A 16,256-nucleotide genomic window follows, 5' to 3' on the forward strand; every position below is an offset into this window, starting at 1 on the left:
TTATTTTCAGAGGAGACGACACGAGTGAGGCCCTGCTGCCCGGCCGGCTGCGTTCCTGAGCATGGGACCAGGAGCAGGACTCGCTGCGCGGTCACCGCTGGCACCGCCGGGGCAGGACGCGCAGGAGAAGGGGATGGGGACAGACGCCCAAAGGGACGGCCCCACACCGGAGGGACGACAGCCTCCCTGACCCCGAGGGGGCCGCTCCGGCCCAAGACCGCTGTCCCCCCGCACACACGTGTGGCCCTGCGCACAGCCTCCGTCCCCCTCGGCACACCTTCTCCGAGGCCCCTCTCCTTAGACTCGAGAGGCCGCATCTGAAGACAGCACGCCAGGCCCCGCGTGAAGAACGGAAGAACATTCCAGGCAGAAACAAAGTGCTATTATTCCGAGATACGACACGCTGTTTAAGACACTCCACCGCTCACCAGATACAAAAGAAAATGTTCTCTGTGTCTTTAATGTCGACCAAACTCTTCTTCAATACTAGCCAATCACCCCACCCTGCCAAAACGATAAAAAATTAGCTTAAGTACTTGAAGTAGAATTTAATGGCTCAATCTTACTACTACATGACTTCAAAATTATATTTACATATACACAGATCTGATGTATATAATATATAGACACAGTGTGCTTCACCTGTCGGTGTGTATTAAGCATAATTCCTGGGTAAATACTGACATGTCCCCAAGTTCTAGACACGCTGAATAGAAACATCTTAAGTATCCTCCGGCAACACGGCCAGCCCACCTTTGTTGAATCAACCAATCGACAGAAAGTCACGAGGTCTCAGGAAGTGAAAGGACTCGTGTTGTCTACGCAATCACATATATGAAACCATCTACTAACCTCATTTTTACTATTGTATTAGGAACACAAAGTACATGTTATTAAAAAAAATATATTGTCATGACTGGTCCAATTTTACCCTCTCCAATAATTCAGCACACTCACACACCCACACACCCACCCTCAACGCTCCACTCCCCACGGCTTCATCCCACAGAAATTGACTGAAACTGATCTTATGCCAAGATAGAAAACGTTTTCTGAATCTAACCCACTTCTGAAATGGGTGACGTGTGACTGTACGAAACTAAAATTGAAACAGGTCTTTAGAGAATGATGTCAGCAATTCATATTAGTGACCAAGTCAAAATCTTCCCAAAATCTTATAAAAATGTCCCAGCACAAGTTTTGTGTATTCAAGACTAGTGAACGTCGGATTATTTCAAATCATAAACTTTAATCCAAGCGCAAATGTTAGTTCAGGAAACTGGGATTTGGGTTTGGATTTTCTGTAGGCCCCAAGAACCAGCAGTTCCTAGAATATTTCCCACTCATCTGAAACATCTCTCAGCAGTAAACGTAAGGGCCACCTTCCCTGTCCCCAGGCACACGAAGTAAAACTGAAAGACTTCATAGTTGGTAAAAAAATAATAATAATAATAATAATAATTGAAAGTAGACATTACCCTCCCTCTTAAACTCTGCCCTCTTTCCTCAGTTGACTCTTCTGAAGAACATATCTTCCCTTCATTTCTCCCTCCTCCAGATTAAGAGGGGGGACTTTAATCTCAAATTACAGCTGTTGTTAATAAGCAAACAAAGAGGAAAGAGAAACGAATGCAGAAATATTTAGCTGTTCTCATGCTTGGCAGACATAACCCGAAAGACCTCCATAAATAACTGGGAGAACACAGGGTCAGGCCGATCTGGAATATTGAGACGTAAGCAGATTTTCACAACGCTGCTCAGCTTGCAACCATTTGACGGTGGCCGTAAAGTTCTGAAACGAAACTTGGCAAATGGCCTCAGGGAGACGCCTTTGAACTCCGAGAGCCTCCAGTCCACAGCGGCGGCTACTGAGGCTCATCTGGTCCTGCGTCCTCCACTTCAAAGAGCAGTCGCTCTGTCCCAGGCCAGGGCACAGGGCTGGGAGCACAATTTCTGCCCCAAATGTCTCGCTCTACGCTCCTCCGGGCTCTTTCCACGTTTTATTAACCCATGAAAACGTGGAAACCAAAGCCTTAAGAACGTCGCCAGGAATCCTGAGAAACTTTTAAGATCTGGAAGTCCTCTGCCTTCATCCAAGGCAGAAACATCAATGACGGTGTCCCTAGCAAAGACATTTGCAACCAACGTTTCAACACACGCTTTCTACAATACTTAAACAGGTACCCAAGCCAAGAACATTTTTTTGACTCTAACGTATCACATTAAGTGATCCTCCATAAAAGTCTATTTCAGAATTTACATCTGACATTTGTTACTGAAAGCCAAGAAGTAATAAAACTGGAAAGAAACTTTTCTCCCTTTTTGACATGATTAACGATATTAAATTGGTAGCTTTCAATCAGAGAAAATACTGCACTGAAAATTTTCTTACTATTCCTAAAAAATATATATGGTTCCCTCTCAATATTCAAAAGGCAAAAAGAGTGGTCACCTCTTTAGTGGGAAATTCCACAATTTTGCTAGTTATCTAGCTGCAAAGGTTTCTCAGCCTAACTGCAAATTTTTTACTAAATTATAAGTAGGGGTTTTTTTTGGTAAAATTAAAATGTCAGTAAAATACGATATGGTTCAACTTCTCCTTCCCGCTGCTTTCGGGGGCCCAGGACACTGTTTCACGACCACACTTGTTCCCTGACGTGACACACACACTGTCCTGACACACCAGCTCACTGACTGAAACACACTGGCCTGAGGTATTAAAGAATGTGATAAGGAAAAAAGATAGTATTTCCTGGATTAGCTCTAAGTGCGAATAAATGAATTAAGGTGGAAATAGAAATCCTTAACAGTAACTTTACTTTAAACGTAATTATCTCTACTTTCTTTTTGGAAACATATAACATAGTGCGAAGCCAAAAGGAAAATGAACCATAGCTTTAAAATATATAATGAATTTAAGTTTTGAAGCCAAAATTGAACACACAATGTTAAAGTCTATATGCCAGCAAGTGACATTAAAACGCCCTCGTACCAGGATAACCAAAGAACTGGCCGTGAGAGGAGATGAGGTCTGCAGAGTGGGTGGGCCTTGCTCCTCCAGCCCCACACCCCGGCCCCGGGAAGGCTGAGAGCAGGAGTGCGGGTCCGTGTCTGGCACGGGCTGGACCCCTGCTCAGACAGGGCGTCCATCTGTATTTCACACCATCTCACAAATAAAACACGGATGCGGTCCATCTCCACGTTCCAACCCTGGGGGAATCCTGCCCAGAACTGTGCACGGGGCTGGGTACACATGAACACTGAAAAGCTCACGGCACATCACGTTGAAAGCATGGGTTAGAGAACAATCATTTTCCAGATGCGTGAGGGTATGCACACACCCCACACGAGATGCAAATGCACTGAATGGTCTGTGTATAGAACGTGTACACAGGATATGCACAGAAGGCGTAGCTGGGCCAAAATCTCAACTACCATCTATGAGCAGTGGTGTCATTTTCTCCCTTATCTGCAGTTTCTACAACAGCCAACTTGTACATAACAGAACAACACAAATAAAACATATTTACTTCTGAGCGGTTCATCAGAATATGCGTAATGAAAACATGCATCATCTCATAGCCATCATTCTTTTCACATTCTTCCCTCACCTGAATGCCACGGCATCCCTGCCACATGCGAGGCTCCGTGGACATGGTCCACCAAGGCCGTCCTGGTCTCCTGTGCCCCATCTGGCCCAGAAGACAGACTCGTACTGGTGACCACACAGTGACCACATGGGATGGAGCCACCTCCAGGCACCCAGGGGCCAGACAGCTCCTACAGCAGCACCAGGGCTGCGATGCTTTCTGTCTGATACGTGCATGATGCCTGCACTTCTGCAGGTTTTCATCCTTGACGGTCACTTACGTCTGCTCTCGTTTTCTTCGCTGGGCCTGAGACTGAAGTGAGCCTGCAGGAAACGCATGTTAGGAGCCGCCGCTCCTCTCTAGCCAGGGACAACCACAAATGCTAATTCTGCAAAGCTGCAATGGCCACCTGACAGTCCAAATTCCTGCAAAGTCCTTCTCACCTCCGGCCCTCCCATCTCTGTCTCTGCTTCTGGCTTCACTCTGTACAGGGCGACCGACCACACACCTCCGTTCCACAACGGTGACTTATCAAATTAATGTGAAATCAGTAAAATACTAGACAATAAGGAGAAAACTCAACCAGCTGACTTTATGGTCATAATCATTTCGCATTTCAAGTGTGTAAGCACCATTTTGAGAACTATTTGTATGTGGCAAAGCAGGAGGGGGTATGGTATTTCGTGGAAAACAGTGAATGCTTAAAAAAATCTAACTATGAGAGGGGATCAAAAGAACTTGGTGCCAAAGTGATTCCCGCAGCTACGGAAGCTCGTGCTTCACAAGCCGGGGTTCCACTCAACACGCTGGGGTGGGCATGAGGTCACCTCTCTCGAAGGTGTCACAGACTTAAAAGAAATATAAGCTGGCTGTTAAGAAGCTTTAATAAAAATGCATTTTTATCAGAAAATTTTACACTTAGCAGAAGAGTTCCCAGCCTAGTCCACAGATGGGTGCTTGATCCACGGTTATCAATAGACGTAAGTGAACGTCTACAGATCACGACATCCTTTGAAAACCCTAATAACAGACACCAGCAGCACCCTTCAAATCACTAGACCTTTAAATCCAAAGAAATAGGTCTTCAACTCAAGAAAGAGAAACCAAGCAACTCTGACCCAGAGCGTCACGAATGAATGTACGGAACAGCAGACGCCTAAAAGGTACTGAGGAGCCCGATGCCTCCACGTGCCGTCTGGTCCCAAGACAGAGCTCCGCACAAGCAGTTCCCTCCGTTCCCAACCCACAAACACCGTGCCCTCTGTTACTGGGGTTTCAAAACAACATCAAGAATTTGTTTCTAAGGGGAGTGTAGGCTATCGCCATAGAAACCACAGAGACTCTTTTTCTTGTTGGTGTGATGCACAACCTGTCCAGAACCTTCTGTTCAGAGTTTCTGAAGATTCCCAAGCCAGTACTTGCAACCCTTTCTTCACACCTGAACTTCAAGACGTCCCAAGTCACCTTGACGTGACATGTTTAACTGCATGTCAAGGCCCTTACTGATGTTTATCTGTCCACCCACGAGGCTTCCGAGGGCTTATGCCCCGGCTCAACATCTTCCAGTAGTTTGACAAAGCAGGGCCCAGTAATATTTATTCAAAAGATGGAAAATTTCAATCCACTCCACTCCTATAATTTTCTAGTCTGATACCAAAATAATCTGTGTAAATCACATTCTCAGGAATCATCTAATAATCAATTTTTTAAAAAACCAATAACATTATAGATTAATTATAAATCAAAGGAAACATAATAACCAGTCAGACTGGAAGCCTGACCATTATTTCAATATCAAAAATGTTCTCCACTTGTCTAGCTGAACGAACAAACCATTCCAATAACATGTATTGAGATCAATCACTGGATTATCATACATACAAACAACCTGATTTTATGATTTTGAGGGCAGCTGCCATTCTCCAGCGGGTTTCAGCTGTTACACTCAGGGCATGTATGTAGATTTTCTATAGGATGACCCAGGCATCGGGGGGCCACTGAATTATATTTTGAATAATATATTTCAATAACCAACTACATTGTTAAATGAAAACAGTATTCATATTAAATTTGGAATACAGTTTATTCACAGTGCTGAAAATAATTATTCTGGAGTTACAAGAAAGAACACGAGTAACACTCAGATTTGGCACATCTTTACGGGAACATACTTGGCAGCTAACAGTTCGCCCAAATGTCTTACTAATCTGTGAAAATACTTCTTGCAAACCAATGGCTTCCTTTGTAAATAAAGCAGGAGAGGAAGCCTCCTTTAAATGGATATTACTACACCAACCGCGCATACAAAATCAGGTAAAATTCCAGAAATGAAAGTGTTACTTCCTAACCTTTAATTCCAGAGATGCATATCCCCAGCTTTTTAAAAATTCTAGTAAAATATAGATCTAAAACCACAATCTGTTTTAATACGTAAAGGTGTGTGCTGATTGTATATGCAAATACTTGATCCTAACAGCAGTCTACAAATCCCTCATGAAAAACGGGCCAGTCGCAAAGCACAAGCCTGTCTCACGTTTACGGTCAAGGGACCCAGTGCGATTAGTCAAGGGGAAGGGAGGGGCTCTAAGGCACAGGACCGGCCTCCCTGGCTGCAAGTGCAGAAATACAGGAAAATGGAGATTTCCTGAAGGAAAATCCGACTCTTGCCTTCATTATCTTTCCTTACCTTCAATCAGACTTTTTCTCCTCTGAAAACTCTTAATTCTTCAAATTGTGTATTTGGCACCTATTCCAAGCACTTTCCTTATTCTGTTAGGTTGAGTCACATGATGTGCCAGTTTTGTGGGTCAAAACCAGTTTAACAGTCATCCCCCGCTATCCCTGGGGGACTGGTTCCAGGACCTCCCTCGGATACCCAAATCCAGGGATGCTTGCATGCCTGACAGAAAATGTGCAGTGTCGGCACCTAAGCTGTGCACACCCTCCCGCACACCAGACTGTCTCCAGGCGACCTGTAACACCTAACACCTGGGAAGGCTGTGAATAGTTTTGTGCTGTTTATGGAATAATGACAAGAAAAAAGTCTGTACGTGTTCAGTACACAGGCTTTTTTTTAATATTTTCAATCTGTAATTGGCTGAGTCCACAGAGGCAGAAGCCATGGATAGGGGAGGCCGGATGTACTTGCAATGTCTCCTAAAACCTGGGGGCTTCCTGCCCGCTGAATTACAGGGAGTACCCAAAGTTTGGCAGAGAAGGTGGGCTCCGTGGAGTGGAATACGGATTTGATGGGACAGGTTAGCATAACAAGAAATGGACAAAAAATGGGCAGTCGAGTTAGTTAAATGCTAAGCAGGTAAACAGCGGCGACAGGCTCCCGCTGTGTGTGCATCGGAGGCTGCATCCCCACACCAGGCATCCCCGGGATGGCAGGGACTCCACCGGCAGTCACTTGCACGCAGCAAACCTTTCAGAGATGCTCGCGGCCTTTCTGGATGCTTCTATCTTCTGTGGGTCACCCGGATGCTTTCTGGGCAGAAGTCTATTCTGGCCCGTACACCTGAGGTTTCTGTTTACTTGTGAAGCAACCCTCAGTTTTCCTAAGTGGTGGCTTCTAAGCTCCCTAATTCTGCTTTGCATTTGGAAATGCTGATTTTTAAAAACTTCAATTACATGCCCTTTCACCTCTCTTCTTCCCAAATTAAAAATACTCATTTTTTATGAAGTCAAAAAGCGTGTTTTCTATCAGAGCTACGTCACTGTCCCCATGGAGATTTCAATCTAGCTCAGGAACCCACGTGCAGTCCCTGACTTGTCCACGACGGCTGCCGGGAAGGGACCGTCAGAACTTTCCAAAGAAACACAGGGCAACACCCGACAGACAAAACAGGTTTCACGAAAAAAACAAGTTCCTTTCAGTTAATCTAATAATGAAAATTATTTCTAGATCCAGAAACAGCATTCAGATCAATTCCCGGATATCAAAAAAATGTTCAGGTAAAATTACGGCACAACTGGAATTCACCGGAACCGGCGCACAGATCCGAGCTCTAATCTCAACTCGCTGCCGGCAGCAGGCTGCTAGTCCTTGTGAGGACTCCTGTTATCCTCTGCTCCTCAACTTCAACATACTCGCTCTGACAATTTTACCAGTCATCCCATCAAGGTTCTATGAGAATTCAAAATAACTTAAATGTTTAAAAACCTAAGTAATCTTAGTAACAGGAAAGGCATTTTCCAAAGTTGTACGTATTTTTTAAGGACAAAAAGGCAAGCTACAGATCAAAACCTAGGATCCAAAATACCCATTTTCCAAAGTAGCTGTTTCAAAGGCCTTAGCCAAACCCTATGAATCAGTGTTTCGAGAGCAGCTAAATCAATGTAACATGGTCTCTCTCCTTAAGGAATACCTGTGAATCAGTAATTTAATGCTACACTAAACCATTAAAGATTCCTGCTATGATAGAAAAGTTTGTATCTTTTAGGCAGAAAGATACTGTCCTTGGAGATTACAAAAAGTGACCTCTGTAGACCTCCAAGGCTCTTCAATATTTTATGACTGTCATGTCATAAATTTCTCTCCTTTCTCAGTAAGTTATAATATCCTATCTATTCTATTGCCAACTTTTTCTTAAATTTAATGATATATATCTTGTTACAGCATCACCTGAGACATATAGTAAATTTCTCAAAAAATAAGTTACATACAGAGAAAATAAATACAATGTCTTTAAGAAGTAATAGTTTCTAAAATTTAATGAACCCTGAAAAGAAAATAGAAGAGTAAATTCCAATTTATAATGAAAATAATCTGGTCCTTCCATCCCCTTGACTGTGAAAGCACCACTGACTCAACTTACCGACTCCCTGACCCCCACCACGGATGGGGGTGCAGCCCAGGAGATTTTCCAAGGATTAAAATATTTATCTTCCAAGGGGGAAAAATATACAGTGCTAGCCTAACATTTTATCCACCGTGTGCTCCAAAAGGTAGTCATAGTATTACTGGAACACAAGCAGTAAAACGTATAGTTGTAAAAATAAAAAAAGAAAACCAAGAATTAAACTTGAAAAACGCCAACCAGGTGTCACAATGGAGTCAACGAGATTTGCAAGATAAATTATTAGGAGAGTCCCACAGAGCTGATGGAATGAGCAGTGCGTTTTCAGAGAATACCACGTTCTCCCGCTCCTCCCGGGAAGTGAAATAGGGCCAGCGAGTAAGGCGTTAGCACGCACTGACTCATCAACGCGCTGACAGCTGCATGCAGATTCCGCACAGGCTTCTCCAAGGATCAGAGAAACGACTTGCTTTCTACATTTTTGTTGATTCAACATGCATTTGAGTGTAAGAGACCCTCATACAACACAGGTATAAATCTGTGGTATTTAAACTCTGCTCCGAAGACTTGGCTAAATCTCTAACAAGGAAAAAATAACGCTGATTTCTGTCTGGTTTTGAAGAAGTGTGAGACAGTCGTTTCCCTCACTACAGAACACAAGCAGCCCTGCACCTGGCTGTGGTTCCCACCTGACCTAAGCGCTCAGGTAAAAGCAACGTTTGTTAACCAGTGTGCAGGGAGAAGAGAAAAACACCCCTGGCTTTGTGGATAAAGTTACAAGTTCTGTAACTGAAACATCACCTTCCACTTAAAACAATTACCCAAAGCAAAAACTAATGAAGGAAATACCAAAATGTTTAAAATTTATAGAAAGAAGAATTATGAAAGCAAAGTTGGTGAGGCATCTTTAAATATGTACCTACCTGCTGTTTGGAAAATCACCTGTTCCAATTAACTGTCTCTAAACCCACAGGGTTACTTGAATCCAAGGAGATTAATTATAAGTGCACACGGATATGAAGATACTCGCATACCCGACTGTTTGGTATGAGAGAGGAAAAGAGCTCAGCAAAGTCCACATGTGTATGTGTGCAAGTGTGTGTGCGCATGTGTGTGCCTGTGGTGTGTGCAAGCATGTGCATGCGTGTGCACATGCATGTGTCATATGGTGAGACCTGGGTATGGGACAGAAAAGGAAGAGAGGGGCACATCTCAGAGGGGTCCCTGGCCACATTCTCTGCTCAGAGTTACTGATGCCCAGGAGAGACCATCAACTCAAGAGGCCATGGGCGCTAATCTGTGCAAACGCAGATGGGTCATCAGCAAGTGAGCCCACAGGCGCTGAGTCTGCAACCCGCCAGCGCAAGCTCTAGGCACAGGCTGCAGGCGAGATACCCAGGTGTGGGGCCACCTGGGAACAGGGACACTGGGCAAGAGCCACCCGGGCATGGGCTACCTGGGCACGAGGTTCCTCGGGCACCTGAGCATGGAGTCACCTGGGTGAGGGTCCACCTGGGTGAGGGACCACCTGAGCCCAGGCTCTCGGGTTCGGGGTTACCTGGAGCAGGCCCACCTGGGTACGCTTGGCTCACCTGGTGCGGCTTCTGGGGCGCCCTCCTCGCCGCTGTCTTCAGAGCCTGGGGAGTCGGCGGGGGCGCAGGCCGAGCCAGGGCTGCTGGGCTGGGAGGCCGAGTCGCCCTCGCTGAGCGAGCCGCAGCGGGTGCGCACGGGCCTGTCGCTGTCGCCGTCCCTGTCCCGGCGTGCGCGGCGGTGCACGCGGGAGTGCAGCACCATCTGGTGATACGTGCGGAAGATCTTGCCGCACTCGAAACACTCGGACGACTTGCCCTGGCCGGTGGTGGCCGCAGCCCTGCGGCTGGGGCGCGCGGCGGGCCTGGGGTCGAGGTGCCCGGGCAGCATGGGGTCCCCGGGCACGCTTGTCCTCTTCCGGGGGGGGCCCTGCGCGGCCGGCGCATCCTGCTCGCGCTTGCGCTTCTCCTGGCTCACCAGGACGTACTCGCGCCGGTCCTTGTCGAAGGCCACGTCCCCGGCCAGCGCCTCATCCCAGGCCCCGTACTTGAGGTACTCAGCCGGCTCGGCCACCTTGCCCCTGGTGGCCAGCTGCCAGGCTTGGTAGCTGTTGACGGGGTCCAGCTCCGCCACCCGCCTTCCAGCCTGCCCGCCGAGGGGCACGTCGTCGGCCACCGAGGGCCTCAGGTTCAGGCACTGTAGGAAGAACTGCTTGGTGTCCGGGGGGCCCTCGGCGGCCCCCTCCTCGGCCGGGGCCCGCGCCCGGCTGGCCTCCACCTTGCGGTGTATGGCGTTATGGGCGTTCAAGCTGTCCAGGTTTGTAAACAGGTTCCCACACTTGGTGCAGACTTCGTAGAGGGACAGGCCGGTGACGATCACCTCCTCCTGGACTACGTTGTTGATGGTGGCGATGAGGTCCAGCTCGCTCCGCGGCCGGTTCTTGCTCCCCGTCTTGGGGCCGTGCGCCTTCATGTGGTTCTTGAGGAACCACGGCTCCTTGAACCTGCGGCCACAGATGTGGCAGCCGTGGTCGAAGGAGCCCCTGTGCTTCTTCATGTGCGCCTTCAGGAACCAGGTCTGGCTGAAGGCCTGGCCGCACACCTCGCAGGGGAACTCGCCGGGGCTCATCTCGGGCTTGCCGTTCTCCGCGCACGCCTCGCCACCGTTGGGTACCTGCGCTGTGATGTGGTCCCTCTCGATGTGGCTCAGCAGCGACTCCTCCCGCAGAGTCACGTAGCTGCACAGCCTGCACTTGAACGGCTTGTGCGCCTGGTGCACGTGCAGCTCCAGGTCCTTCTTGCGCTCGAACTGGCTCTTGCAGAAGGAGCACTGGGCCGTGGCCTTGGCCTCCTCCGGCGCGCACAGCGGCCTCCGCGCCCTTCCTGCTCCGCAGCAAGAGCCTGCTGCCGTCCGCCGCGCCGTTCAAGACCCTACTGCCGTCCGCCGCGCCGTTCAGGAGCCTGTTGCAGGCCGACGTGCTCTTCGTGGGGCTGGCGCAGGCGTCCAGGCCCTCGGACACGCGCATCTCGCCCAGCTGGGCCTCGCCCGCCTCTGGCTCGTGTCCCTGAATCAAAGTTCCCGTGCGGTGGCTGCGGATGTGAATCTTCAGGTTGCCCTTCTGGGAAGCCCTGTGGTCGCAGTAGGGACACTTGTAGGGCTTCTCGCCCGTGTGCTTGCGCATGTGCTGCGAAAGCGAGCTCTGGAAGGGGAAGCTCTTGCCACAGATGCAGCAGCTGTGGCACGTGGCCTTGTCCCCATCCGTCTCGTGGCCCCTGCCAGCCCTGGTGGGGCTGGGGCCCCGCCTCAGCTCCATCTCGGCTTCTCTGCTGCGATCCATCCGAGGGACAGCGCGGCGCGGGTGGCGGCACGGCTTTGTGTCGCGGGGCGCCGCGACGGGGTCCTATCTCTCCATTCTCAGAAGGGCTCACGGCTTCCCCGAGGACGCGCTGCTAGGACGGGCGCACGTTCACGTGGAGAGCATGGCAGCCGGCGGCCAGCACCTGCAACACACAGGCAGTCTCGTGAGCACCGCTGCGCACCCGCGCCCGCAGGCATTCCACAAAAACATCCATCCAGCCCAAACCAACAAAAATTAACATAGGTGAACAAGTAGCTGTTCGCTAAAAAAATCAGTAACAAATAATTATCAATAATGAATTCTGGCGTTAATTAAAATAATTGTAAATGACTATGCACTAAAATAATTTTCTTTTGCAAATAAGATACCAAATCATTCAGGAAAGAGTGTGGTACCAGAGTCTGTACAGGTGTGAGGGCCACAGGCTACCCGGGAGGAGCTGTGTGGCCACGAGGGACAGAGAGGAGGGACACTCCGCGGGAGGGCGGCAGGAGGGGGTGGAGTCCTAGCCCAGGTGGCCCCGCCTCCCACACACCTGGGCTGCGTGGTGCCGCCTAGTGCTACGAGCCTGTACAGCACGTGGGGTGCGAGCAGTTTTAACACAGTGGGACTAACATATCTGAACACAGAAAAGGTTCAGTAAAAAGAAGGCATTACGATCTGCTGGGACCACTGTCACATACATGGTCCATCCTTGACACAACTCGTGACTGTACACGATTATGTCTAAAGAAATGAGTCTTCTGTTCACAAGGGAGAAACAACGCAGCTCGCACACGGCACCCTGAGCTCCTGGACGGCGGCTGCAGGACCCTGGGCAGAAGCTGTCCTGCCTGGCACCGCTCCCACGTGTGTGTGGCCACGAGCTCAGTCGCAGATCGGCCAAGATCAGCCCGTGGCAGCCTCGCTCCCCAAGCCCCTTAGATAAAGCCTCCCTTCCCTTCCTGCCCTGTGTGTTTGCTCCTGGGCCCCCTGCCACTCTCCCCTGAAGGGACCCCAGGCTCTGGCCACAGGTCTCAATCCTAATCCCAATGCAGAGCCCATCCCAGAGCCCGTGCAGCCTCTCGGTCCTACCTTGCCACTCCCCACAGGGCAGACACCCACAGCGCCCTCCTGACGAGACTGGGTCTCCCCCAAAGGTGGTACCCGAGCCTGACGACAGCAGGCACCCATCACACCATATGGCCACTGTCTCCTCAGGCCCATCCTCCCCACAGAGTGGGACAGGTCCTGCCTGAGCACCCCCCACCCCACCAGGCACACGGGCTGAGGCCAGCCAGGCAGAGCTGGCCCATGTGCCTGTGTGCAGCACAGGGCGGGCAACACCAGGGCTGGGGGACACGCAGGTCAACATGCCCGTAAGCTGCCCCGCAGAGGTCCTCCCCCCTCCACCACGGCGGGTCCGGCAGAGCCAGCAGAGGGCTCAGCAGAGAAGGGAGCCCAAACATGCCTGACTCCAGGAAAAAGCAGAAATCACAGCTTCCCTTACAACTGGATAAATAAATGAGCTTACCAAGAACATTTCTTCATGACAATTGACTTTAAGCTAATGTAAACTATTCTGTCAAACTTTTTTGGTCTTGGCACAAGGGCTAGAGGACGTACATCATTTATGATGATGATTTTATAAGGCGAAAGATTTGCATGAAGCCCCTTTTCCCCCAGGCCTTACTTCCCCACCACCCTCGGCAAAAGTGTTGAATCTGAAGTAAAAGTATGAAGGAAACGTGCTATTTAACTCAGTGACTGAATCTGGTATAAAAACCTTGTGAGTTTAAAGAACCATATAGAAATGAGTTCACAGAGAGAAGAAAAACCAACTAAAACCCTGGAAATTGGGGGCTCCCAAATAATTTTACAGATTCCATCAGGCCAATAATGTCTGTCCGTCCATAAAGGATGTCGAATGTCAAGACAGCTCTCGAGAGTCAAACAGCCAGGAGCCAGTGCAGACTCAGAGTGGGAGCCCCGGACCAGGGAAGGGCCGTGAGGACAGCCCACAGGTGCACCTTCCTTGAAACAGCAAAAGTGAATTGTTCAAGTGCACAGACTTGCCGGAATCATCAAAACTTTGTGTTCTGCGGCTACCAGTGCCAGCCTCCTTCCACAGAGCAGCAGCCCTCGAGCCAGCCCTCACGCCAGCCAGCCGTGCAGGGGGCGGGGCTCGGCGCGCATGGGCAGCCCTCATCTCCCAGGAGCAGGGCAGGGAAACACACAAGGAAGCCAGGGTCACTGGAGCCCCTAACAAGCCCCTCCTCGGGGCACCCCCCACCCAGATCCTGGCTCAAGGGGAACTTGATAACACCCCCACCCACCCCAGTTCACTCCCTCTGCCTCCAAGCAGCTTCCTGCCCTGCAGCCCCTCAGACCCAGAGCGCTCTCTCCAGGAGTGTTTGTCACCACTTGGTGTCACCCCTGCCTCTGGAACTCAGCACGTCCAGCCCCGATCGGCAGCAGCAGGCCCAGTACCCCAGACCACGTTGTCCCTGGCCACGTCCACGCTCCTGCACCCCTAACAGGGCCCTGCACCTCTGTCCCTGCTCACTGAGCCAGCAAGCCCATTCCTGGTGACAGCCTGGACCCCCACCCCAGCCAAAGCAGGACATGCGCCCTCAAGGCAGCCCAGAGAGTGGAGAACACAGTTTCCATCCTCCAGGAGGCCCTCCCTCCAAACCAGCTGAACAGCCTGCGCCTTGCGGGGTCCCCGTGTGCAGAACAAGCCGCCTTTCTCTCCCGCTTCCTCCCTTCCCTGCCACCCCCATCTTTCAAAAATAAGCCCTGCTGGAAGCCCCTGCGAGAACTGCACGGGGTGTGTCTTTAAAAGACTTACAGAAACATTTTAAAGGGAAAATACGTAAATGTAGAAATGCAAACAGTACTATGTAACGGTAACCAACAATTTAAGCCCACAACACCATCATCTTAGGGAACCCATAACTGGAACAAAGCTGCCCCTGCTCAGAGGTCGTTACTGGTCCCTCCTGAGGCCCGCAATCGACTCCCAAAGCATCTCACAAACTTTAAAGAAACAGTCAAAAATTAATTCTCTGTAACTGACTCTCCTTGGAGTTACTCAGGGGCCAAATCTACAGATCTTTGTAATCATTCTTTTTAGCTTCGGGCAAAAATTGCTGTTTAAGACAAGGGCATCACTTCCAGAAAAGAGCAGGAACACGGAACTCAGAACTCCCAACTTCCAAACGCAGGGCGGGCGGCCGCCCCAATCAGAGGGATTATTCGACGGTCGCAGCTCCCCGGGCACTACTTGCTGTCTTTGAAAACCACCAGCCCCTGCCACCAGAGGGCGTCTGACAGCGTCTCCACCTTTACTCGGTCCCTCGCCCGCCCTGGGATGAAGTGTCACACTGCTCAGTTCTAGCCAAAGCCATCGTGGTTCTGAGCTGCTCTCTGTCCTCAAAGGAGTGCGAGCTGGCGTTCCAGCTTTCCCTGAAGCACACTGGCCTCGTGCAGCTGCTAGATGCCAGCTTGCTGCCCAACCTGAGTGAACAACGAAAGTCCTGCAGCGACACCAATACATGAGGGGGGAAAGGGGCTGCCAAGTCGGGACCGATGGCAGAGAGTGAACCGAACCCACGGTTTGCCTATAACGAATCAAAGTTTTGTTGTTGTAAGATGTATTACAAACTTTTTCCAAGGCAGAAATTGAGAACTTGCCAGACAAAATTATAATTTAATTGTTTAGGCATAAATATGACTTGCTGATTAGGGTTTTAAAACAGATTTCCAGTGGCCCCGTGCGTGTGTGCGTGTGTGTGTGCGTGTGTGTGTGTGTGTGTGTGTGTGCCCGTGCGCGTTTCTCTGGGGATGTAATGAAGAGTTTAAAGCTACTTTTTTAAAATCCCTTATAAAATTTCTCAAATAGGAAATATATTTCATTTTGAATAAGTTGAGTAATTTAATATTTAGAAAAATAAGAAAACATAAAGTGTTGATTAAAGGGAAAATGTGTGTTCATAACATAAAAATGCAGTATAATGGAGGAAGGGGGGTGAAGAGAGGACAAGATATAAAGGTGGAAACCAAAACACGCAGCTAAACTTTACACAATAATCACGTAAACACACAAATAAAGCACTAGCTCTAAATACACATGGTAAGACTGCTGCCATACTTAGGGACATTCTTCTCTTTTTCTTTCTTTTTTGGTCTACATAGTACACGTGACATTAAGTGACTTTCCCCATTACTTACACTTGCTGAATTTGGGATATGTTTAATCTGTGGGCAAATGTTTCAACTAGTAAGTCCCTTCTGTAAGTGAGGACCCTGCGCACCGTGCTTCTGACCTGACAGTGCAGAAAAATCACTTCCTGACACCCTGGCGAGCTGCTGCAACAGTTCCCCTGCAGGGCACCGTGCACCCAGGGCTCACCCCGGCTACACCTCGGAAACTTCTTTACAAAGGGGCATTGCAAAGCCTCAGGCCAACACAGATAGCGGGAAAGCAAACACATT

At 49.4% G+C, this 16,256-nt stretch overlaps 1 protein-coding gene across 1 annotated transcript in view; it reads right to left on the minus strand.

Moving 5' to 3' along the window:
- ZNF516 (zinc finger protein 516) overlaps nt 1-16,256 on the minus strand; it is a 91,308-nt gene that overhangs the window by 38,669 nt on the left and 36,383 nt on the right. The window contains 2 exon segments of the mRNA XM_045527358.1: nt 9,985-11,285; nt 11,287-11,922. Coding sequence (XP_045383314.1) covers nt 9,985-11,285; nt 11,287-11,759 — 1,774 coding nt within the window. The 5' untranslated portion in view covers nt 11,760-11,922.

The sequence above is a fragment of the Lemur catta genome, chromosome 16, assembly GCF_020740605.2.
Source record: "Lemur catta isolate mLemCat1 chromosome 16, mLemCat1.pri, whole genome shotgun sequence".
NCBI classification, from domain to species: Eukaryota; Metazoa; Chordata; class Mammalia; order Primates; family Lemuridae; genus Lemur; species Lemur catta.